This window comes from Abramis brama, assembly GCF_963993115.1.
Source record: "Abramis brama genome assembly, chromosome: 18".
Classification (NCBI taxonomy): domain Eukaryota; kingdom Metazoa; phylum Chordata; class Actinopteri; order Cypriniformes; family Leuciscidae; genus Abramis; species Abramis brama.
This window is the reverse complement of record NC_139980.1, coordinates 29,822,393-29,849,126: the sequence shown is the minus strand read 5'-3', so window position 1 is coordinate 29,849,126 and position 26,734 is coordinate 29,822,393. Positions and strand designations below refer to the sequence as shown.

The following is a 26,734-nucleotide window of genomic DNA, read 5'->3' as shown; positions in this document are numbered from 1 at the left end:
CAATTTAAAAAGTATACCAAAAAAATTATTATGTGCCTCTTCTGGCACATAATATCCCATATTTTATCTTTTACACTGAAGATTATAGATGTTTTTAAACATGCGGAATCTATACATTTTGCCTTTAAGAGTAAAGGATGGTGCATGTATGCTTTTGCTCGAAACCATGCGGTATCAGAGAGAGGAACAGATTTCTTTCTACTGCATCCTGTGATGGAGGAAACTGCTTCCTGCTGTTTGAATGACCGTCATTAGCACCATCTCCTTTCATACCTCCTTCTCTAATCTCATTCCTTCTGTCTGTTTTTAATTGCCATTTTCTTTTCTTTCTCGGTATGAGATTTTACATTCTGTAGAGAATGTGTTCGGATGTATTGATTTCCTCCATAGTTTTGCCCCTGTGACACAGTTGGTTGGCCTGTTGACACTACAGATTAATCGATGGTGACAGTTCTGTCTACATTACATATTCTGGTACAAGATAAGGGCACAGAAAGTTCACTCTTTCCCATCTGTGGCTAAACTCCTGTGATAACTCAGCCTTGCTGTCTTCCTGTACTCTACAGAGGAACGACCGCTTAAAGACTGAACGTGAGCCGTTCTGCTGTCTGAGAGCATTAGTGGTGAAATGCATCATTTGTCGGTGTGAAAAAAAAAACTTGCTAGACAGTAACAAGAGAAGCAGAAACTATATGTAGCCAGGAACACCCACACAGGAAACACCAGCAGCTCCATGAAGTTATAAACACTTATTAGAACAAAAAGGTCCTCTGGACCAGGACCAGTGTAAGAGAGTTTCTGACCAGTTTACAGAAATGCTTTTCTGGCCACTGCTGTTGCAAATTTTTTTTTGAACATTATAAATGTCTTTACTGCCACTTTTAATTAATTTTATGCATCCTTGCTTAATAAAAGTATCAATTTCATTCACACACAAAAAAAAATCTTACTGACCCCAAACTTTTGACCGGTAGTGTACACCAATGATGAACCAAAACATTATGACCATTATTTTGGTCCTCCATGTGCTGCCAAAACAGCACCGACCCGCCAAGGCATGGGCTCTACAAGAGCCCTGCAGGTGTCCTGTGTTATCTGGCACCAAGACGTTAGCAGCAGGACCAGGTTGCATAAAGCACCTTGAGTTTTTCCCTTAAGTATGAGTCTTAAGGCGTGATTTCCCCTTACCCAAGGGGGTGCTTCGAGGGTGTTGCATTTAATCCCTTAATCTGTTCTCTTAGGTAAGGTAAACCATTAAGTTTTTCACGACAGCGATCCAGGTTTTGCCGTTATAAAATTATGTTGTTGCCATGGACACGTTATTTGTTAATTCAGATAGCAGTAAGTTTCAACGAAAACAGCATAACATGGATAAGGAAAACAAAAAAGAAAACCAAATATGAAAGAGAAGGACCAGATGAGAGTGAGACAGAAACTCAAAATGATAGTTTACTCAAAATTGAAAATTCTGTCATCATACTCACCCTCATGTCGGTCTAAACCCAATAAACTTTCATTCATCTTTAGAAACAAATAAAGATATTTTTAATATTAGCTCATCATTTCTATCCACTTATTGAAAGACATAATAGTAATCCAGGCTGTTTCGGAAGCTCAAATGTGCGCGCAAGCGCAAGAACCAATGAGGTTTGTTCTTGCGCATGACACACGCACGTTTGAGCATCTGTTAACCATATAAGATGTGTTTTTTTGTGTTTATATGTTAAAAAGCGGCAAAATATATATTTTTTTAATCAAATAAAGCGGCCAATCATGTCTCGTTAGAAGACTTGGATTGGACCTACTCACTCCGTGTAACACTTAAGGTGAAGTTTTCCAAAACTTATGTTATACTTAGGAAAATTACAGTTAAGGGGCTTTATGCAACACTTAAAGGTTTTTAAGGGATTACTTAAGAGAAAGGTAGATAATTAAGGGAAATTCTTAGGGTGTATGATGTTTCACCTAAAGAAACCCTTAAGCAACACTTAACAGTTAGCCTATTTTTTGCAACATCCTTAAGTTTAAGTGAAACTTAAGGCTGTTCTTAAGGGAGAATAACACTTAAGGTGCTTTATGCAACTGAGCACAGATCCTTCAAGTCCCGTAGGTTGTGAGGTGGAGCCACCGTGGATCTAACTTGTTGGTCCAGCACATACCACAGATGGTCAATTGGATTCAGATCTGGGGAATATGGAGGCCTTGAGCTCTTCATCATGTTCCTCAAACCATTCCTGAACAATGTGTGCAGTGTGGCAGGGTTCATTATTCTGCTGAAAGAGGCTACTTCTACCAGAGAACGCCATGAAGGGGTGTACTTAGTCTGCAACAATAGCCACTTTCCGACCGGAGGAACCTTTTCACAGTTCCTAGAACTATTGGCTAAAGTACCCGGATGTCGGCGTGTTCGCACCGCAGGAACTAGGAACGATTTTAGTTCTAGGAACTCCATTTGGAGGAACTAATTTAGGTCCTACTTCAGAGTAGGGTCTAAACCAGCACTATAGGAACTACCCGTGACGTTAGTGTACGCTGATTGACCGAACGCACGCGGAACACCAGCACCCGCCATTTTTAAAACAGCTAGAATGTAAACACACAGATTATAGCCTATATATTTACTCCAGAAACTAACTATACAACATGGAAAACAGTGATAGATGGGTCTCTAAACCTTTATGCTGAAGAGAAAATCCAACGCAACTTTGAGGGGACCAAGCCAAACATGATTATGTTTATCTGCCCAGCTAGCAACACTGTAGCTGTAACATATAGGCTAATAACCTTTTTTTCATATGCGGTCTACTTTCTATAACAGTTCTATCTAATAACATATTAAACAGTACTGTTAGACAGAGAGCTAACTAATAAACACAGAGAATGCGAGCATTGTTTGCTCTGGCGTTCTCAGCGCCGCCAAAATAAAGGTCTGTCGCGCCGTCAAAATAAAAGTCACCGTGCTTGCGTCACTCCCTTACCCCTCCTACCAGTTCCTATGGCCACTTGGCCAGTGCGAACGTAAACAACAAAACCGAGTTTGGGGGAGAGTAGTTCATAGAACTGTTTAGAAGTGGACAGTTCCTATAACTAAGTTCCTGTAACTACTTGGTCGGAAAGCGGCTAATGTTTAGGTAGGTAGCACATCAAATTTACGTCCACATGAATGGCGGGATCCAGTGTTCCCAGCAGAGCATCACACTCCTTCCACCGGCTTGTCCTCCACAGTGCATCCAGATGTCATTACTTAACCAGGTAAATGGTGCACATGTACACGGCCATCCATGTGATGGAAAAGAATCCGGGACTCATTGGACCATGCAACCCTTGCCATAACAATTTGGACCTCGACAAACTCACCGCTCCGATCTTTATTCCTGCCCATTTCTCCTGCATCCAACACGTTGATTACAAGAACTCATTGTTTGCTTACCATCTATTCACTTCACCTGTGACTGGTCATAATGTTTTGGAGCTCAACTCAAAATTGTAACTACTGGCCCAGCTGCAGAAAACATCCCTTCTGTTGAGCTTTGATTGTTTTTTATGAAATATCATTCACAGCAGTGCATTTACAAAAATACTCACTTTCCCTTATTTGTTTTTTATCAAATTTGTGATGTTGTGCAATAAAACTTTGAACCGGTGCAATATACACAGAAGTGTAAACTTTGGATTGTTTTCGCCTTTATGTCAAGGAAGAGCCAGCTGTGTTTTCATGTATATTTATACTCATATGTGGCATGTGTGTCGGTGGTGTTTTGCTTATGACATTGAGCTGAGGCATGTGACGGATCACCGTTTCAGTGAAAACTGAGCAGCCTCAGTCTTGACTAGCCAAGCAAGAGGCCAGTGCCTATCATGACAAAGGTTAAAGTTTGTGCTTAGGCTTCATTGGCATGACAGATAACACTACTTCTGCTTTGCCAAACCAGCTGCAGCTTATCAGCAGACAATGAATAATAAAAGATGCATAAATAAGTTTTCTGCTTTAAAGACTGTCTGTCTATGTCTGTATCTACTAGATGGAGATTTAATGAGTGGGTGAGAGACACAAGTGTGAAACACAGCTGTTTGTGAGAGGGTGGCTGTCAGTGTGGTGCCATCTCTGTCTGTTCATGTGGGTTTAGAGTCACGGCGCAGTGCAACAGCTCCTCTTCACTCACTTGGCAGCAGCTATCAGCCTCCAAACCCATTATCATAAAACCTACAAACCCTAGAAGAGTATTCAAGCCAACTATGGAAATTCTGTCATTTACTCACCTTGATGTCTTTCCAAACAGGTGTTTAGCAGAATCTCAGAGTTGCTCTATTACATAAAATGAAAGTTGATGGGCTTTCAAGCTCCAAAAAGGACTAAAAAGCTTCATAAAGTATCATGCAAGTAGGTCATAAGTCTCCTGAAGCTGTGTGTGGAACAAATTAAAATTTTATTCAAAAAAGTTTATTCAGTGAAAATGCACACTATTCACACTGGTCAGTATGTTTTTTTATTATTATTATTCAGCTAGAATGCATTAAATTGATCAAAACTGACACTGAACACATTTGTAATGTTATAAAAGATTTCTATTTCAAATAATGTTGTTTTTATGAACTTTCTATTCATCAGAGAATCCTGAAAAAAACAATTGCAGCACAACTGTTTTCAACATTGATAATAATAAGAAATGGATTTTAAGCACCAAATCAGCATATTAGATGGATTTCTGGAGGATCATGTGACACTGAAGACTGGCGAAATGATGCTGAAAATTCAGCATTGCATCACAGGAATAAATTACATTTTAAAATATAATAAAATGGAAGTTGTTTTAAATTGTAATAATATTTCACAGTATTACTGTTTTTACTGTATTTTGGATTAAATAAATGCAGCCTTGGTGAACATAACAGACTTCTTTCAAAACTTTTATAATATCTTGCAGGTATTTTAGAATCCAAACGATAGTGTGTATTCCACTGTTTGTACAATATATTCTAAGTCTTCTGAAGCCATAGAATAGCTTTGTTTCAGAAAACGGATCAAAATGTTGCAGCTTTGAAATTGCATTCCTTTTAGATGACTTGTTTGCTTTTAGATTTAAAAAATGGCGAGGATTGACTTTGTGATGCCCAATGGCATTGGTTGTCCTGTGTGTTGTAAACAGTTGCATTGCAAAAAAAATTTCATATGCTTTTTACAAGAGCTATTTTCAGTGAATAATTACTATTTCCCTTTCATTGTATGCAGAAGAGCAGCTTGAATATTCTATTTCTACTTCTGTGTTTTACGGACAAAAGGAAGTCATTCACTTTTGGAACAACATGAGGATTTAACACACATAAATGGGTTCAACATAAATGGGGACATTTGAAGGCAATAGATGAGTTGAGCAGCAGGGTAAAGCTTTTCTTTGAAGTCAAAATAGAGCAAAGGCTAAAAATAGAGACGCCTTGGCTCTTTTTTTTTTTCCTCAAACATTCATTTTAGTGGAACGGATCAGAAAAACCATTCACAGATCGGAAGATTTTCCCCTCACTGACGTCGTTCTGAGACTAAGGTCTTTCTTTTCTCAACATGAGCCAGATCTCCATGAAATCTGTTTGTTTGTTTGTTCCAAAAAGGGATTTTATCTTACCATAGTTTTCGGTTAGCAGAATCAACACTTCATGCAAGTTATGCTTGCCTCCAGGAGTTCATTGTTTTGCCGTCACGCTGTTCAGTAGGACACGTGTGACTCATCACTGCTGAGATGCGTGGGCCAATCGGATTGCAGATTTCCCCTCTGCATATTGGCAGCCAATGTCAGACAATGTGTTATATGTTGCATGATTTCCCTCAAGGTTGTCTGTGTTTGACCTACAGGAAGGACCGTCCACAAGCCCACACACCGCCGTGTGTACACGTCCTCAGTAATTGAAGTTTGCATCCCTGGTCCACTAATAGCTTGATGTCCTGTTGTTATTTTTTTCCCTGATGTTGTCTCACTAGACTAATGATCCAAGGTCATAGCCTAGAAAAGGTGTGGAAAAGTGGAAATTAGGAGCAAAAAATTATTACAGTATTGTCTAAAATTTTGGTCAGTAGTGATGTATATTTAAAATGGCTTATCTCACATTTGAAGAAATGTTGTATGTTTTAAGATGACAGCTAGCAGGTTGTGTACTTCCATGTGAGCCTAACAAAACCAGTGCTTGTGAGGAATATGATATTTTGTCAGTGTCTTCTTGAGATTGCTTTCTGTGGTGTTGATGACAACCCAGAACCCTTTTTATGATGCCATTTGTGGGCGCAAATCAGCTGTCTTCCTAAAATCAATGGCACTTATCTTACAGAAATGAATCCTTAACCACATTTCTTCTTGATTTATCTCTCTCTCTGCAGGGGTGTGTGGTTGTTGTGGGGCGCTGAGGCCACGCTACAAGAGACTGGTGGACAACATCTTCCCCGAAGACCCAGAGGTGAGGATCTCTCTCTCTCTCTCTCTCTCTCTCTCTCTCTCTCTCTCTCTCTCAGCTCCATCCTTTTACATGGTCATTTACATTATCGCAATCGCAGAGAGTCTGTTTACAGTCAAACAGCCCTTGTTCGCCTCTCAAACCACCTATTTACAATTGCATTGATGCTCTTGGCAGATGCTTGTTTTCCGAGACCACTTAAAATAAAGTGTGTAAGAGGCAATTAGTGTGTCAGAGGCAATTACCTAAGCAGGTGTCCGAGGATACGAGCCAGGAGCCGAGCCAGGAGCGGATCCACTCGCAGTCTTTGCTGAGGCAGAGTTCAACACCATTTTATGTTAATTGCTGAGATATCTGAAATGTCTTCTTCAGTTCAGTGAGCCTATGTGCTGCAGTAGCTCAGCAGATTAGCTGTGTTCATTGTGGGTTAAAACCAGCAGGGTTGAGCATTACAATAATGGTCTTCCAGCTACCGAACAACTACCACTAGTAACATTAATCTACAGTATATCACCAAAAACTGTCCATAAAAATAGATGAATAGATGAAGTACTTTCCACATCTCCATTTGCTAAATAATTTTTTCTCCCTAAAGTTTTGATTAAGTGGTTGAATCAACTAGTCAGTTAGGTCATTTACAAGGTTTTAGCTTTAATATTTCATATTTATAGCAGCAATGCAAATGAGTAGGCTATCCAATGGGTAGGTGAGTTAAGTGAGCTGATGACTTCTAACAGACTGTCAACTCACTAAAACAATTTTAGAAAAGTTGCGTTTCTTCAAAGCATTATAGCTATCAAAGCACCACTTTTATAGCAAATCCGCTGTCTTCATTTCAAGATAATTACTGCCGCTACCTTAGGTCACCTGCTGTGACTGTGAGCAATGTTCCCATTATACTATGCAGAATCTGTAAGTCTTCTTTTGTGATAAGTTTGTGCAATTATTTATGTATTTATTTGAATACGTGTTATTTGGCCTGTTAAAGTGTGTTCTTGCATAATTTCTGTCTGCACTATTTTGAATGCAAATATGCTTCCCATGTAGGGATACACAATATAATGGTACCATATTAATTACTGGCTGATATTAGAGGTTTTTTTTTAAATATATATATTGAGTACAGTATATTGAGTCTGTACTGATGTTTATTTATGCATGCTCATTTTCCCTTTTTTACATTTTTAAATCCCTTTTTTAAGACTAATAAATAATGCTGCTAAATGCCATCACAGGAATAGATTTAAAAAAAATCAAATAGAAAAAAGTATTTCACAATATTACTTTTTACTGTATTATCAAAAACATTAAATCTTAGTGACCCCAAACTTTTGATCGCTACATTTTATTTTACAGTTTCTCAAAGGTTTTTCTATATACTCTAATGATCATCAAGATCAAAGGTTGAAACAAAACTGGATATTTAATTATTACCTTATTCCAGGTCTGTTGTGGTTATTGATGCTTTGTGTGTGTGTGTGTGTGTGTGTGTGTGTGTGTGTGTGTGTGTGTGTGTGTGTGTGTGTGTGTGTCTGTAGGATGGGTTGGTAAAGGCTAACATGGAGAAGCTGACTTTTTACGCCCTATCAGCTCCAGAGAAGTTGGATCGGATCGGGGCGTACCTGTCTGAGAGACTGTCCCGTGATGTAGCTAGACACCGTTATGGGTACTGAAATTTATTAGCCTGATCTGAGACATCCCATCTTGTATTTTGTAATACAACTCTATTACTTTCTCCTGTTCCTCCTGCCTGTATTCAGTGTGTGTTTTTTGTCTCGTCAGGTACGTGTGTATTGCGATGGAAGCCCTCGACCAGCTGCTAATGGCCTGCCACTGTCAGAGTATCAACCTGTTTGTGGAGAGTTTCCTGAAGATGGTGCGAAAACTCCTGGAGGCTGACAAGCCCAACCTGCAAATCCTGGGAACAAATTCAGTACGTACACACTGTTGTATGGTAGTTCACTGACACAAAGGGTACAGCACTGAACTTCAGTCACTTACTCTTCATGAGTGCAATTTCCAAAAAAACGTGTCCTTATCCAGTAATCACAAATGTCTGGGATAGTAAAGAAAATTCCTAAAATCAAATTACCACTTTTTGTAACATTCTGTAAATGTGTGTAATATGTACCTTTTAATGTTCTGTATTTAGGACACCATGTACATATAAGATATGTACTATGTAAAATGTACTATATAAAATATTTATACGTATGTTTGCTGATAAACATTGCAGATGAGCCACAAACAAACACACACACACACACACACACACACACACACACACACACACACACACACACTGCAGTGCAACCATCTAAATGCAATAAAGAAATGTAAATAAAATCAGACTCAATTATAGATCAAAATGAGTAATCTATGGCATTGAACATGCACCCACATACAACATAAAATGCAGCGCTTAAACTCAATGTGACTAACCCATTTTATTTTATTTTGAATCACCCAGAACCACCTTAGCTACTGTACACTGCAGATATCAGTCCCATATAAAAGCCCCTTTTAAACTGATTTAATTCTCAGTGGCATTTCACAGTGACCTTATTTACCTGGAAATGCTTTAGGATAGAGATGCGTTAGTCAGAACTGCACCCACATCTGTTCTCTGAAGGGTCATTTGGGTTCTGCAAAGGCCACATCACATAATAATAAGAAGGAAATGTAAGTCTGGAGTTTATGCAATTATTCATTAATAACAGATTTAGTATGCAGGCGCTAGTTTAAAATGAGTCATTAAATCATCTAAGTGACAGGGTCTCATCCATCAGTTCTCTACCATTTCTATAATAAGGCATTTTATTTTTGTTTTATTCATGGACTCGGTGATCTTGACTCAAAATAGCTAAATCTAAAAATAACCTAAAACCTGTCAAATTATAATAGATTGGGTTCCTTTTTTAATCTGAAACACTAAGTAAGACTTAGTATGTTATAGATTTGTTGTTAATGCTCATTCAGATATGAATATAAATGCAAATATGTGAATCTGTGAAATTATATGTGAATATAATATATGATACATTGTTTAATAACATTAACATTTAACAACATCTAAGTATTTGAATCAGCATAAATTATTGACCTTAAAATAGTTTAATAATGTTATTAATTTAATTAATTTACTTCCATGCAGGTGAAGTCTGTTCCTCTGTATGGATATTTATTATTCTTGGTTGTAGGTTTCAGAAAAGCTTATATTGTTCAGTAATGATGATGAGGTTGACCGGGGTTAATGTAGAACAAATTATTACATTAACATTTAATCTTTGTTAATACCGTCTTATGATCACCCACTAGCTGGCTCTGGTTAGAGCAGCATTTGCAGTCTTTTCAAGGAAATGGGTTTTTAACCTGATTTGACTTTGGTTTTCCTGGTTATGTAATTTATTTATTTATTTTTATTGAATTGCTCTTGTTTTCCAGTTTGTGAAGTTTGCTAACATCGAGGAGGACACTCCCTCATATCATCGCAGTTATGATTTCTTCGTGTCGCGGTTTAGCGAGATGTGCCATTCCAGCTTTGAGGACCCTGACATCCGCACCAAGTGAGAGAACACACATGTACACGTCTGACTGTGTGCAGTCAATCTAGATAGATAGATAGAACATTTAATAGAATATAACTATATACTGTACACACTATACACCTTATTTTTAACATAAGAGCATTACCATTTGTAAGTTGAATGTTCGAGGCTTCCAGTGTCGTGTGTTTCCAGTTATTTTACCTATGCAAAAACAGTCTGCTTTATATTGCAAATTGGTATTTATCATATTAGTTTCATTTATTATCATACTCATGAACATACTGTTTTGTTGCACAAATATTTTGACCATTTACTGCACTTTGTTATTCTTATAGTTATTTACCTTTAGCAGAGCTAATGAATCAGAAGTCTTGCACATTCACTGAAAACTACTTATTTCCACATTGAGAAAAAAAAACGTTTTTCGAAACTAACTGAGTACTTCCTCATCTCAGAATCCGAATGGCTGGCATTAAAGGTCTGCAGGGAGTAGTGAGGAAGACCGTAAACGATGAGTTGCAGGCGAACATCTGGGACCCTCAGCACATGGACAAGATCGTCCCCTCGCTGCTCTTCAATCTGCAGTCTGGTGAAGGCACAGAGAGGTGAGAGTGTTTGGCTTTAACTAGTTTATAATTGACTTCGATGGGATATAAACTTGTCTTCCTCAAGGGACTCTTGGCAGCTCGCAAAGCTGAATCCTCCATTGAGCCGCAACATTTAAATTTACTAATTACATATCACATAATTGGAAATCCAACAATATAATCTGTTACGGCCGGCTCGCAAGACGTGACAAAGAAGGAGACAACACATTGGATAATGATCAAAAAGGACTGACATTTATTAAAGTAAGAGGAATAAAATAGGAAAAGACGAAACTAAACAAAACAAACAACTGAAAAGGGAACAAAAACGGCACGAAGAGGGGAGCGCCATCACAACTGAAGGTAACTGCTCAAATTGCCAGGGTCAGCTCCAACACAGGTGTCGCTCCTCAGTCATAATGACGTCACTCACCCAAACTCCATCCTGCAAAACAAACAGAAAAAACTAAGCAAACCACAAAAATGACACACACTGGGTTCGATACAAATCTGTATGAAAGTATCTTTCAAACGTCTTATCCAGTAATCACCTATTATCCAGATAGGTTCAGTCATTAAAGGGATGGTTTGGAGTAATTTCAACCTAGGGTCCTTTGCAGTTCTTTAGTACTTTGTAACTTAGTAGTTTGTTACCATTCTGGGCATTATTAGTGGGGTAATTTACGAGATACAGCGCCTGCACTAAGCCATCCGGCTGATATCTCTAAATAAGCTCTAACTTTAATAATGTTCGACCAAGGGAAAAAAAGCTTCTGGGGGGGTGTTTGGCTTGAGGTCATGGTGCAAAGGACCCTAGGTTGAAATTACTCCAAACCATCCCTTTAAGCCCCATCCATTTCTAGGACCATTTCATGCAAACTGCCATTCTGTGTGGGTGAGAAGCAGCATCTTGCTGTCTTTGCACCTACAGTCAGACGCCTACAAGGCATCTAAAAAGAACTCCTGTTAAGTTTGACATATTATCCTATGGGACACGATTGTCCCTGCTGACTCAACTCTGAGCCAAGAGGTTGGGTGGAGGGAAACAACAAAAAAGGAGAAGAAGCTAGGAACAAGCTAGGACTGAGGTCACAATTATGTCAGCATAGCTGCAGTCATCCTGTGAATCTATAGTTTCCTTTGACTACCGATAATCATATTTTAATGGACTGCTCTGCTTTAAATTTAAGTTTCTGTCAAATATTAAACTCAATTTGTAGATATTTGTAGATAGTTTCTAAAAAAAAAAATTATTATACAGTTTTATTGTATTATTATTTTTTTGCCATGAATATAATTTTGATGCTAATATGGCAATAAAAAATAAATAAATACGATGTATGTGACTATATGAGTAGGATGGCCGGTATGACCACTCATGGTATTAGTACTTCCATACAGAATCTCAGTAGCAGCATATATATCACAATATAGTTTTTTTGCTGATAATTCAACAATTATTTATATTTTGTATAACCATGTAGAAATACCTAAAAGTTCGGAACATTGAGATTTTTTAATGTCTTTGAAAGAAGGCTTTAAACTCACCAAGGCTGCATTTATTTGGTCAAAAATACAGTAAAACAATAATATTGTGAAATATTATTACAATTTAAAATTTGTAAATATATATAAATAATATTGTAATTTATTCCTGTGATGGCAAAGCTACATTTTCAGCATTATTACTCCAGCCTGTCACATGATGCTTCAGAAATCATTCTAATATGCTGATTTGGTGCTCAAGAAATATTTATTCTCATCACTGTTGAAAACCGATGTGCTGCAGATATTTTTGTGGACAATATAATACTTTTTTAAGATTCTTTGCTGAGTAGGAAGCTCAAAAGAACAGCATTTAATATAACTTGAATTAGGGGTTTCACAGTCTTTTTAAAATTATTTTCACACCTGGACATCATTTAAATTTTGTATTGATATGTAAAGTTGTGGCTTTTAAAACCATTATTGACCTAGAGCTACACCGCACCAAATGTGAGTGGTGTGTTGTGAGACGTCAAACTAAATCGTTGCCATTATAATCATCAAAGACCAGTCTTTGTTGATGTGCCCCCTATGCAGCCATAATTACACCGCAGGAAGAGACTTTAATTACCCCTTTTTGCTGTTTGGTAGGTGCTAATTGCCGTTTGATGTAAAGGGCAGCTGATAATTAACTCATCCGGTCAGATGTGCACATTTCAGATTGGCAGAACAGCAGCCACAGCAGTCGATTAAAACACAGTGTTTGTTTCTGGTAAACTGAACAGTCCAGCATCCTTCTGGATGTGTGGCAAGAGGCGTTTAGCTGAAGTGAGAACAGTTTCTGCAGATTTTGACAGTTGTCATGCGGTTATATAACCGAGGGACCGTGAGCAGAGCAGCAGACTGACTGACAGCAGGGTGTGTGAGGGCAGAGGAACAGTGTGATTAATTTATGATGAGACGAACCCTGTGAGACCCAACGCTCTTTTTCTGACACAGACAGTGAAGCGCTCACAGGACATATTCCTTTATTTATGACATATTGTCAGACTTTCTATTACAAAATACAACAACATCAGAATATACTTAACATAAATTTACTTGGGAAGAAAAATATGTATGATGACTTAATATAATTCATGTGACTATTGCTGCTGTAGCATATTTCACTGGACTCAGACTGTCCTGCTTTTTATGTTCATAGGCAATGGTTTTATTAAGATATTTCAATAGTAGATGTTTTTTTAAAATGTTTAATTTATGTAGTTCTAATGTTGTAATTTAAATATATTAATATATTGTATTGTGTGTGTATATATATATATATATATATATATATATATATATATATATATATATATATATATATATATATTTATATGTGTGTGTGTGTGTGTGTATATATGTGTATATGTATATGTGTGTGTTTGTTTGTATATTGTATTTTTAATTTGAGATTTTCATGCTTATAAATTACACAAACACATTTTCTTAATCTCTCATTTTCTTAATCTCTATTTTGTCCCATTAGAACATATTTTACTTTACTTTAGAACTTACTTATGAATTACTTCAGAATTTGCTTCAGAAGCAAATTATGTATGATAATAAAGCTTGTGTTTCATGAATATGGCTAAGTGGAGATTAGCCAATAATAATAGAGGTCATTTTACGTTATTTTTAAAATTACAGTATCAAAAACAGACAGTTTAATTTTAACAGTCAGAGAAAAATGTCTAAATTATGAGGTTTTTAATGCAAGAATCATTGACTAATATTAGAAGTGCACTGCTGAAAATTAGTTAATTTCCGCTTTAGGCCTGCTGTCTTATTAAATGGTTTTACTGGTGGTCTTTTCACTTTTAAACACTCATTTGGTGATTTGATATGTCAGTAGTTTTTTATTCAGCTTCTTCTCCGAAACCCAATCTCTTTTTCAATTCTCAGTTGAGAAGAGCTGAAAACTAAAAGCCTCCCTCTCTTTCTGTCTCCTGTGCAGTCGCTCTCCCTCTCCGCTGCAGGCCAGTGAGAAGGAGAAAGAAAGCCCAGCCGAGCTGACGGAGCGCTGCTTTCGGGAACTGCTGGGCCGTGCTGCCTATGGCAACATCAAGAACGCAGTCACCCCTGTGCTTATGTAAGAGATCTGCCACACATCGCGCCTGTCAGAATAGGTTATGAAATATATATTTTTTTCATTTATGCTGCTGGTATTTCTTTAGTTTTTAAGGTATAGCTGTATTCTTACATTACTTCCCAGTTAAGATTTAGTCAATTTGCTTTATAATTCCAGTCTCTTAATGTTGGCATATTGATTGAGAGTAACTCAAGAATATTTAAAACTCATCTCAATTCTGGATTATTTATTAGTTCATAATTAATCTCACTTCGGGTGGTGTGAATCTCATTTTTCAGTCGCTTCTGGCTTCATTTCTCTAGCTCAAGCTCTCTCGGTTCTCTCACCGCAGGCATCTTGATAATCACTCTCTGTGGGAAGGCAAAACATTTGCAGTGCGCTGCTTTAAGATCATCATGTACTCCATTCAGGTGAGTTCAGTCATTAATTGAGAAAAGAATCTAAACTTTAATAAGAAACTTTTTTATAATTTATGTACAGCAGATCTATCATATTATATTATATTATACATATTATATTATATGTATTATAGTGGTACAGGAATTATACACACACACACACACACACACACACACATATATATATATATATATATATATATATATATATATATATATATGAAGAGTTCAGATGCAAAAGCCTCTAAGTGCCATCTGAAATTTTCTTCTAGAATGATCATTTTTATAAAGCTTGTATATTTAAGTTCAGTAATTTCACTTAAATGACAAGTAATAGGTAATTTGCATTGCCATTTAAGTGAAATTGTTGAACTTAAATATACAAGCTTGATTAAAATGATCATTCTAGAAGAAAATTTCAGATGGCACTTATATATATATATATAAAAAGGAGGTAATGCAAATAATATATCTTAATATATTTTATTATTGAGGTGCTAAACAATTTACCTAAGATATTAAAAACTTTTAATCACCAAGAATACCAAAAATTGGCATTACACACTCAACGTGAATGGTTTTACTTTACATTAATATGTTATCCAATTCTGTTTAGTTATGATTATTAGTGATGCAAAGATTATTCTCATTTTATCATATTTACATTTATACATTTAATTACATTTTTAATAAAGATTTTTAACCTGGTCATTTAAATCTCTCTTCTTTGTCTCTCTTTCTTTCCATCCCTCCAGTCTCAGCATTCTCATCTGGTCATCCAGCAGCTCTTGGGCCATTTAGATGCCAACAGTAAGAGCTCAGCCACAGTGCGTGCTGGGATAGTGGAGGTCCTTCTGGAGGCGGCTGCCATCGCTTCCAGTGGCTCTGTTGGTGGGTGTGGATTTACAACCGGTTAAAATGAATCACGGTCATTATTATACTAAACATTAAGTAGTGTAGCTGGTATAAAGCTCATTGCACAGGAACAGAGTGGTGTCTTCTGAATATTTATGCACAAGCTATGACATATATCACATATTTCATGCCTGTGCTCAGTATCTGGGTCACTCTCCCCCAGACGTTAAGCTGCTCCTCTGGGAGAAGAGAAGTGTGACATTGCATCTGACCCAATCCATATTTCAGCCAATAATATACATTTTATAGCCAGACTCTCCTCTCTGACGTCAAGACAGTGCTCACACCTAATGTCCCGCGTGAAAGCCCCGTCACACTTCTTCTGGCAGCACTGCTGCTGACCCAAGGGGGCGGCGCCACCTGCAGCTCTAAACTAACACTGAATCATTTCATCCGATTCAGTTATGTGAATCAGGTCCTTTGGACATTTTGGAGATTTAAATGACCTGGTTAAAAAAATCATTTTATTCTTTTGCTTTATCACTCAGAGGTGATTTATACATTTAAAAAATTATATATATATATATATATATATATATATATATATATATACAGTGAGGAAAATAAGTATTTGAACACCCTGCTATTTTGCAAGTTCTCCCACTTGGAAATCATGGAGGGGTCTGAAATTGTCATCGTAGGTGCATGTCCACTGTGAGAGACATAATCAAAAAAAAAAATCCAGAAATCACAATATATGATTTTTTAACTATTTATTTGTATGATACAGCTGCAAATAAGTATTTGAACACCTGTCTATCAGCTAGAATTCTGACCCTCAAAGACCTGTTAGTCTGCCTTTAAAATGTCCACCTCCACTCCATTTATTATCCTAAATTAGATGCACCTGTTTGAGGTCGTTAGCTGCATAAAGACACCTGTCCACCCCATACAATCAGTAAGAATCCAACTACTAACATGGCCAAGACCAAAGAGCTGTCCAAAGACACTAGAGACAAAATTGTACACCTCCACAAGGCTGGAAAGGGCTACGGGGAAATTGCCAAGCAGCTTGGTGAAAAAAGGTCCACTGTTGGAGCAATCATTAGAAAATGGAAGAAGCTAAACATGACTGTCAATCTCCCTCGGACTGGGGCTCCATGCAAGATCTCACCTCGTGGGGTCTCAATGATCCTAAGAAAGGTGAGAAATCAGCCCAGAACTACACGGGAGGAGCTGGTCAATGACCTGAAAAGAGCTGGGACCACCATTTCCAAGGTTACTGTTGGTAATAAACTAAGACCTCATGGTTTGAAATCATGCATGGCACGGAAGGTTCCCCTGCTTAAACCAGCACATGTCAAGGCCCGTCTTAAGTTTGCCAATGACCATTTGGATGATCCAGAGGAGTCATGGGAGAAAGTCATGTGGTCAGATGAGACCAAAATAGAACTTTTTGGTCATAATTCCACTAAACGTGTTTGGAGGAAGAAGAATGATGAGTACCATCCCAAGAACACCATCCCTACTGTGAAGCATGGGGGTGGTAGCATCATGCTTTGGGGGTGTTTTTCTGCACATGGGACAGGGTGACTGCACTGTATTAAGGAGAGGATGACCGGGGCCATGTATTGCGAGATTTTGGGGAACAACCTCCTTCCCTCAGTTAGAGCATTGAAGATGGGTCGAGGCTGGGTCTTCCAACATGACAATGACCCGAAGCACACAGCCAGGATAACCAAGGAGTGGCTCTGTAAGAAGCATATCAAGGTTCTGGCGTGGCCTAGCCAGTCTCCAGACCTAAACCCAATAGAGAATCTTTGGAGGGAGCTCAAACTCCGTGTTTCTCAGCGACAGCCCAGAAACCCGACTGATCTAGAGAAGATCTGTGTGGAGGAGTGGGCCAAAATCCCTCCTGCAGTGTGTGCAAACCTGGTGAAAAACTACAGGAAACGTTTGACCTCTGTAATTGCAAACAAAGGCTACTGTACCAAATATTAACATTGATTTTCTCAGGTGTTCAAATACTTATTTGCAGCTGTATCATACAAATAAATGGTTAAAAAATCATACATTGTGATTTCTGGATTTTTTTTTTTTAGATTATGTCTCTCACAGTGGACATGCACCTACGATGACAATTTCAGACCCCTCCATGATTTCTAAGTGGGAGAACTTGCAAAATAGCAGGGTGTTCAAATACTTATTTTCCTCACTGTATATATATATATATATATATATATATATATATATATATATATATATATATATATATATAATAGCATCATTAAAAATAATTGCAACAAGAATTTTTGATAGCAATACAGAGTTTTTTGTCAAATATTTAGTTTTTTTAAAACTGTTCTTACCGCCCAGAAACTTATAATCGCTTTGCATATTGTTTTGATTATTAAAAAGAGTGGGTGAAAAACAACTATTTGTTCAAAAATTGGACACTAATATCTGTAGTTGTACTGATTTAGTCTACTCTGCTTAGCTACAGATGGCTAATGTTGAAAAGGTGGCTGCATATGTTAATGTGTGTGTGTGTTTGTTGCTTATTTTAGGCCCCACAGTGCTGGAGGTGTTCAACACGCTGCTCCGGCATCTGAGGCTCAGTGTGGACTATGAACTCACAGGATCCTACGACTGCACCAACATCGGCACCAAGATCATCAAGGAGCACGAGGAGAGACAGCTACAGGAAGCCGTCATCAGGACTATCGGTGTGTTTGTGAGCTTAATACGACAGATATTTCACGGTCTTCTCTAAGTTTCTTTTTTTCATTACTATGGTCTGTGTCTTTTGAAACAAGGCTCATTTGCAAACACGTTACCCACGTATCAGCGCTCGGAAGTGATGCTGTTCATCATGGGAAAGATCCCTATTCCAGGCATGCATTTCACACTACCCTCTACAGGCTCAGGGTGAGCACTGCAGCCGCTACATACTGTTTTTTTACTAAGAAAATCCCACAAATTAATATTATTAAACATTATTGTGGTAGATAAAAGCATTTATGAGACATTACATTTAATAGACATATGTTTTCTTTATTTTCATACCATTGCATTTAAGTTTGTGGTAATTGTTGTTTGGCAAAAGTCTTTGCAAATCAGATTTTTCTAAAAAAAGAAAAAACAATTCAAACAGAACATTTTCTGAGGTGAAAACTAAACTTGTGTCTGTACTGCAGGCCTGAAGGACACCGAATGATCCAAGTCATGCTGTTGAAGTCCTTGAGACAGGTAAAGTCTACCTGCTCGATGCCTCGTGAAAGAGAATTACATCATAGCAAAGATTTGATGCTGCAAAGGTAATGTTTCTCTCTTTTTTTTCTTCACTGTCCAGGTCACATGTGGTTTTCAGACGACTAACATGCTGACAGCTCTGCCCAACTCCTTTCTGGACCCACTGCTGTCATTTGCTCTGCTAGAGGATGCAGAAATTCGGCTGCTGGTGCTGGAAATTCTGGTCAGCCTCATCGATCGCCATGATAACCTCCCCAAGTTCTCCACCATCAGGTTAGTGTATTTATTGGATTTAGGTCTAGGTGTTCTGATCATGGTGTATACACTACTGTTCAAAAGTTTTCAATTTTTTTATGTTTTTAAAAGAAGTGTCTTATGCTCACCAAGGCTGCATTTATTTGATCAAAATACAGCAAAACAGTAATATTGTGAAATATTATTACAGTTTAAATAACTTTTTTTATTTGAATACATTTTAAAATGTAATGTATTCCTGTGTTGGCAAAGCTGAATTTTCAGCATCATTACTCCAATCTTCAGGGTCACATGATCCTTCGGAAATCATTCTAACACGCTGATTTGCTCAGGAAACATTTCTTATTATTATCATTGTTGAGAACAGTTGTGCTGCTTAATATTTTACGAACAAAATTTTATCAGGATTCTTTGATAAATAGCTGGTTTAAAATAACAGCATTTATTTAAAAAAGAAATGTATTGTAACATTATAAATGTCTTTACCGTCACTTTTGATCACTTTAATGCATCCTTGCTGAATAAAAGTAATTTATGTAAAAGAATCTTCCTTTGACCCCATTCTTTTGAATGGTAATATATGCTGAAGAACTAGGGGACTCTACTGGTCAGCTTCCATCTGCTAACACTTTAAGAGAGCATGAAATCTAAATTGACCCTATTTACTTTATTAATAAATGTCCTATTGTGCACAGTTCATCAGTGCATATAATTGTAATTAATAAAATAAAATGTATGTAACCATTAAACAATTTATAACAATAATTACTTGCACTTTTCAATGTCCATTGAATATTCAGTTTCAAATTTGAAAAATTTCACATGGTACAGGTAAATGCATTAAAACTTTTCATGCAGGCTTTTCTAGTTTTTCCTGTGGTTTCATGTGTCACTTTGTCCCCATGCAGTATCATCTCTGATATCTCTGTGCTTAAGCTCAAAGTGGACAAGTGCTCACGTCAAGACAACCTCTTCATGAAGAAGGTATAGTATTCCTCTATCCATCACTCATCTCCCCATTGTCATTATCACTCTGATCTTAAGTCGGTGGGTCTGCATCAGAGAATGCATGTATGTCTGAAGGGCTGATGTTGTGTTGATATCTCTGTTTTTAGCATGCGCAGCATCTGTACAGACACATTTACCTGTGCAGTAAGGAACACAACAGTGTGCAGCCTCACTTTGAGAAGCTCTACTCACTCCTGGCCCTCATCAGCATGGAGCTGGCCAACGAAGAGGTGGTGGTGGACCTTATCCGCGTGGCCCTCGCTCTACAGGTGTGTTTACACTCCTAAAGTCCTAAAGTTTTCTGACATTTACTATGAATATGTTTGCTCCTAAACAATGACAAAATGCACATTTAGAAGATGCATGCATTCTAAATATACAGTCTCAAATCTTAGAAAGTATTTTAGTCTGATTTGACTAAACTGCACACATACAGTACGTCAGGGTCACCAAATCCAACAAGGCAGCATTAGAGGTTACCAAAATCCTTTACCTCACTCTCGGTCTGTCCCAATCGTTATGAGTTGTTATATAGCTGTAAGATATGTTCCTGTTGTGCCCCCTACTGTACTGGCCTGAATTTGCGTTACCTTAGTTGTAAATTTGACATCTCTCTTCTGGCTGCCGTAATCTCTCTTTATTTATTTTTTTAATCTTTTGTAAAGTCATGGAAATTCAATATTAGTTCCTTTCTTGTGCCAATGGCACAAATGGGAACACATAAAAACTATATTTGCAATGGTCTCCATTATCCTACTATAGTTTACATGCGAATCCATCAAACCACACTTAAACACACAACATGCACAAAGATAACAAAACTAAACTATTCATTGTCAGCTCTTTTACACAGGTTCTATTCATTATCACATTTTTATTATGAAGCCAGATCATTTTTTTATTTATTTGAAACTCAAAACTTTTTTAAATTAGAAATTCAACATCAGTCTTTTTATGTGTTTTTGAATGTTCAAAATTTAGTTTTTTGTTCCATCATGACCTACGTGGTTTAACAAGGAATTCATAAAGACTTTGGTTTCAGTGTTTCTTCTCATCTTCCTGTGTTGCTTTCCATCCAGGACTTGGCACTGAGCAGTGAGGAGGCGTTACCGGTGTATAACCGCTGTGCTGTTCATGCCCTCTCCTCTGCTTACCTCAATCTCATCAGTCAGCTCACCACCGTTCCAGCGTTCTGCCAACACGTTCATGAGGTCAGTGCCATATAGATGCTGAGCACAACCGCCTGATCTGTAGTCACTAACAGTTTCTTTTTATCTTTTTTATCTATTGCATAACAATTTTAGATTAATAAAATGTATTAACCTTTTTGCAGGTGATTGGAATGAGACAAAAAGAAATTCCTTACCTGTTACCTGAGGATGTCTTCATTGAAAACCCAACGTAAGACAAACTGTTTAATGTTTTATATTTTGTTCTATATTTTTCAGCGAGGATATTCCACTAGAATATTGAGCAGAATAATTATTTTCAACATTGATCAAAATAAATGTTTCTTGAGCAACAAATCAGCATATTAGAATGAATTCTGAAGGATCATGTGACTGAAGGCTATAGTGTATATATATATTTAAATAGGAAGTTATTTTAAACTGTAAAAATCTTATGCATATTTAAATTTCTTTATTTGATTATATATTTTAATTATATATTCTAAATTATGATTTCCTTGTCCTCTGTTGATTTCCCAGGATTCCTAAGACACTGGAGAAGCTGGAAGGAGAGGTGTTGTTCCAACAGGCCAAGATCACTGAGGTTCTTGGAGGAAGTGGCTACAACACTGAACGACTAGCTACACTTTATGTCCCACAGTTTACAGGTGCATAAAGGAGCATTTTGTGCCACATCATGCATCATATAATTTAAAAAATAACCCTATTTTTTTAATAGATACATTTTTCTTTATAAATGTCTTATTGTGTACAAATTATCATTGTGCACCAATCAAATCCCAATGGATAACCTGCTCTTCATTGTTTCCTGCTGAATATTCCTTAATTCTTCTAAACACGTCTAAATGCACTGTGTGTGCCGTTCATATTGTTTTTAAGAAAACAATGTAATTCTTGTAGATAAGCGGCTACTCAGGCTATAGCCTGGCATTTGCATTGCAAATAAACTGATTAGCTTTAATTTGATTAGTGTTAGCCTAAAGTTATTTCTGCTTATTAATAGCTGACTGACAGATATTGGTTGAGTAAACAGTTGATTAATTCCACCCTCTTCCCTTAGATGAAGACCGGCTGTCAAAGAGAAAGAGTGTTGGAGAAACAATATCTCTCCAGGTGGAGGTAGAGTCCAGAAACAGTCCGGAGAAAGAGGAGGTAAATGAAACCATACAACCCTTACAGGCACATTTATGAAACTTTTTTTTACTGGTTACATTTTTTTATTGAGGACATTTTCAGAAATTTGGCATTCACATGAATAGCAAATCAAGCCAACACAGGTTTACCTACTTAAATTTAACAAGACATACAAAAATTTGTTTTGTTTTTAATATTGTGAAAATTATTAGACTAATCCTAACCTAAAAATATTTAGCTTTTTTTTTTTACCTTGTTTTACCATAGTTTTACCTTGTTCATAGATAATCAGATATAGCTGTTTTCTGGGGACAGCATTGCTCTGATGTATGTTTTCTTTTCCTACAGAGAACACCAGCTGAAGAAATCACTTTTGAAACACTGAAAAACGCCATCGGTGGGTTGATTTAATGAGAATTGAACTTTCTCTAAATTGTCTCTGCAGATATTTCCAGAACCTGCATGATGTAATTGTATGATTATTGCTTTGTTAACTTCTCTATTAGCTGAACAGTGCTAAAGTGTGTATGCATGTGTATTCTCCAGTGGACAGTGTAGGCGTGGAGGAACAGGAGAAGGAACGCAGGAGACAGGTGGTTGAGAAGTTCCAGAAGGCCCCCTTTGAGGAAATAGCTGCCCACTGTGGTGCCAGAGTGAGTTAACTATAATTTCATGAAAATGTATTCCACTGTTGTCTTCTCTCACACTGATCAGCTCAATATTGTAATTTAGGGCTAATATTTGTTCGTCTGTTTCCTCCCAGGCTTCAATGCTGCAGAGCAAACTTAATCAAATCTTTGAAATCACGATTAGGTAGGTCACAGCATGGCACATTTCAAGCATCAGCCATCTCTGGTAAAGATGTTTGCGGTGATAAATCTTCTTATCTTTTTCGCTCTTTCTTTCTTGCAGGCCTCCTCCCAGTCCATCTGGAACCATCACATCAAGTTACGGCCAAACCCAGAGTCGCTCAGTCCCCGTTTATGAGATGAAGTTCCCGGACTTGTGCGTTTACTAGTGCAGCTCAACTCAGGATTCAGGAACCTTCAGTAGCAGCCAGAGGTGCAGAGAGCTGGAGGGTTTGAACTATTCAGTGATATTTTGATGTTATATTGCAGTAAAACTAATAGGTCATCCCTCCTCTATCCTATAAACCTCATTACTGGATTGTCCCATTCACTGTTGGAAGAATTTTGAACATTTGGGTTATTCTGCTCCTCCATAATAAAATCAGCTCACAAAAATCTGTATTTGGGCAAGTATTGAAGCAAAATTCCAACTCAACTGGGGCACAAAACCTATTAATAACATGTCTGGGTTATATTTCACCCCTAAAATCAAAATAAAAAAGTAAATTATATTTTTAATAAACAACATTTTAAACCCTATTTTTGGACCTTTAAGATTTATTTTGCATTGTATCATTATTTTCATAACAATTAAGCACATTTACTCCAAATTCTCATTATTGTAATTTGAAGAAAAAAATGTTTTATTGTAAGTTATGAATACATTTATTGTAGGAATATACTGTCTTTGACTATACAAATCATTGCATTACAGTAATTCCTTATTGTAATAAAACTACAGTAAAATCACCATTGAGACTAATGAGAATTTTGAAAAACACATTACAATATTGAGACTTTTGGAGGTAAATATATTTTTAATTCTCATAAAATAATGTCATGATGCAAAAAAATCTTAATGGTCATTAAATAGGCTTCATTTTCTTTATGATCAATATATATATACACAATTCTTTTTTTACTGTAGAATAAATGGTGACCACATTTTATTCAGATGCTTTTTGAGTTTCATAGAAAAAAAGGGGAAACTTCCCCGTATTGAAAGCTCTGATAAATTGTGACAAATCCAAAAAAACCTTTCTACCAAGAGTTTAAATGCAATTAGTATCAGTGAAGTTAATTTTTTGCACAAAATATCTCTGAAATGATTTTTACTTGTTGGTGCTAATTTTTGTTTCTAGTAGTTTGAACATTTAGTGAATCAACTTTGTATTGTTTTCTTTAAACATTGGTAGCTAATGTTTATCACACAGTGTAGATATCTGGAGTTCGTATCACTGGAGGTGTGACGCCTGTCTTGCGTGTTAAACACTTTTGTCACTAAGTGGCGTTAAGGAGCTCTGGTACTCAAGGAACTATTTAATTAACACTTTTTCTATGTATCTACCTAGTACCAATACTCATTTGCTTATTATCTGTAACCTGCTATGTTTTGCTTATTTTTGAGTGCTTCCGCACAGTCTTGTGGCATTGGACAATTTTTTTAATTATTTTTATTTTGTAAACATAAGCATAATTTTTACTGTGTATATAAAGTTGCGTATAAGATCTATGAATATATGTAAATAGCTGTTTATTAGTTTTAGAATGCTCTGGTTTAGTCCTGGTTAGGTCATTGTCTGAATGAGAGCGTGTGTATTTAATAAGTCAGTATGACACCTTCATTTTAAAAGAGTTTGCAAAATTTTTGTGATTGACTACTAGCTCAAGGGTTCCGAGGCAAATGAAGAAAAACAGTCTATCAGGAACGGCAGCATTGCCATAAATAACTCTCCTGGTCAAATTTTGTGTCATTTGATTCACATAAAGCTCTATGTCGAGAGATATGCGTTATTTTAGTGCTGATCTGTGTCTCTACATAGAATATGTAAAGGATAATATACAGCCAGGGTTTATTTTGCTATTGTGACCGTCTGACTGTACATTATCCTGCTTATTACATACTGCTAATTACCATATAAATAAATACATGGATATGAAATATATTAATTTTGAGTATAAAAAGTCCATTACAACGTAGAAAACAGTCAGACTAGCAACAAGACATGCAATGCAACAATATTACTATATTAATTTATATATATTGTTTAATCTGCAATCCAAGTTATATTTTTCATGGACTAGTTAGCTAACATATTTATCTACGATGTAACAAGTCTTCCTCTATAATAAGTTCTCTCTCATCCAGCTCTTTGTTTCTTACCAGTTCATTGTTCTTCCACGCATTTTCTTTAAATTATTTTCTTGCGTCTATACCTGTCAAAAACGATAAACATGCCATGGTTAGATTCACAGTTTAGCGGTCATTATACAAAATTTCTCCTGTTGGCCAATAAGAATCAAGTATTTTACAGGCTGTGTAATAAATTCTATATTTTTATCATTTGATGAAAAGCATTATACCTTTAGGTGTGGAACCTTCCATTTTCCTCTTTTATGTGTTGTCTGCATATTTTAGTCCCATTATGTGAAAGGACTATTTTTTGTATGGCTGTTGATTTTAATAGTGCCATTAACTGAACTGCTGTGCTTTTTCTAGAGGATTCTCTCAGCATGCTGTTATTTACGTCATCAATTGGTGACTGCATACAGTATATGTTTTAAGTGTTACTTTTTATGTTTTTAAGAGCATATAACATGAGGCCAAGTATCAAAACAGATGAAATCATTTTTGCCTTTAATTCATTATTCATTTATATTACACAGAGTAGTATATATTTTAATGATCCGACAAAAATAACCAGAGATACCTAAAAAGTAAATGCTATGATTCCTGTAGTCAGTAGTGTCTTTACCCCAGAAGTAGACCGCTGCCGTCCTTAGTATTAGTATGCATTTGCTATACGAGTATTCCCTTGAAATGAATCTGAATTGTAGCTCTTGCTGTAAACCTTCAGTAGTTCTGTAAATACATCTCACATTTCTTCAGCAATGAATTTAATGTCTGTGAGAATGTTACATTTTGGGCTGTGACGTGTCAAAGTTAGTCATTTGTTATAATACCTCTGCAGTTTTTGTCTCATTTCTGGTGTAACTGGAGTCAAATATCAGTCACAATGTATGTTTCTTTTTCTAATGAATTAAAGTTTTCCTTATGAAATGTTTGTGGTTTAAACTGCAAATAGACAATAAAACATTTTCGATAGATTGCAGTGTGCTCATTGGAAATGTTTTCCCACAAAACTCGAGTTGTTTTAAACTGACTGTTATAAACTGTTATTTTAGACTGTTTTTAGCATCTGAAGTTAGGGGTGCTGAAACTTTGGAGTTTGCCAGTGACCTTGCGCTGCGCCTTGTTTTCTTGCTCAAAGGATTTCCTTTCATCGTTCAGCAAACGTAATCATATAATTCATTTTGAGCTCAAATCGAGATTTCTTACTTTTAGATTACAGGATTTTTTTTCCTCAGGAGAAACAATAGAGAACCAGAAAATATAAGCAAAAGTCTCCATTTGCTGTCCAGGAGAAACAAGATATGATTTTTGATCATATAAAATGTAATTTGTGATTCATGATCTGTTTTATAAAAAACTGTCTTTATTTAAAGGGGTACTTCACCGCTGGCAAAATGAGCTTTCAATAAAGCTTAACTTAATATACAGTAGAAAGGCAGAATTTTTTTTTTAATCAGTACTACCTGAC

At 36.6% G+C, this 26,734-nt stretch overlaps 1 protein-coding gene across 3 annotated transcripts in view; it reads left to right on the top strand.

Moving 5' to 3' along the window:
* Positions 1-26,240, top strand: part of efr3bb (EFR3 homolog Bb) — a 40,622-nt gene extending 14,382 nt beyond the window's left edge. For all 3 annotated transcript variants that reach the window (XM_084090964.1, XM_084090963.1, XM_084090965.1), the window contains 22 exons: positions 6,365-6,441; positions 7,977-8,104; positions 8,221-8,371; positions 9,883-10,004; positions 10,442-10,591; positions 14,058-14,192; positions 14,524-14,602; positions 15,346-15,481; positions 18,013-18,171; positions 18,262-18,373; positions 18,643-18,694; positions 18,798-18,970; positions 19,861-19,936; positions 20,068-20,229; positions 21,040-21,171; positions 21,294-21,361; positions 21,670-21,797; positions 22,211-22,302; positions 22,633-22,681; positions 22,831-22,937; positions 23,048-23,097; positions 23,197-26,240. In XM_084090964.1, the coding sequence (XP_083947090.1) occupies positions 6,365-6,441; positions 7,977-8,104; positions 8,221-8,371; positions 9,883-10,004; positions 10,442-10,591; positions 14,058-14,192; positions 14,524-14,602; positions 15,346-15,481; positions 18,013-18,171; positions 18,262-18,373; positions 18,643-18,694; positions 18,798-18,970; positions 19,861-19,936; positions 20,068-20,229; positions 21,040-21,171; positions 21,294-21,361; positions 21,670-21,797; positions 22,211-22,302; positions 22,633-22,681; positions 22,831-22,937; positions 23,048-23,097; positions 23,197-23,302 (2,444 nt within the window). In that variant the 3' untranslated portion in view covers positions 23,303-26,240. The remainder of the gene's footprint in view (positions 1-6,364; positions 6,442-7,976; positions 8,105-8,220; positions 8,372-9,882; positions 10,005-10,441; positions 10,592-14,057; positions 14,193-14,523; positions 14,603-15,345; positions 15,482-18,012; positions 18,172-18,261; positions 18,374-18,642; positions 18,695-18,797; positions 18,971-19,860; positions 19,937-20,067; positions 20,230-21,039; positions 21,172-21,293; positions 21,362-21,669; positions 21,798-22,210; positions 22,303-22,632; positions 22,682-22,830; positions 22,938-23,047; positions 23,098-23,196) is intronic.
* Positions 26,241-26,734: the final 494 nt, after the last annotated feature.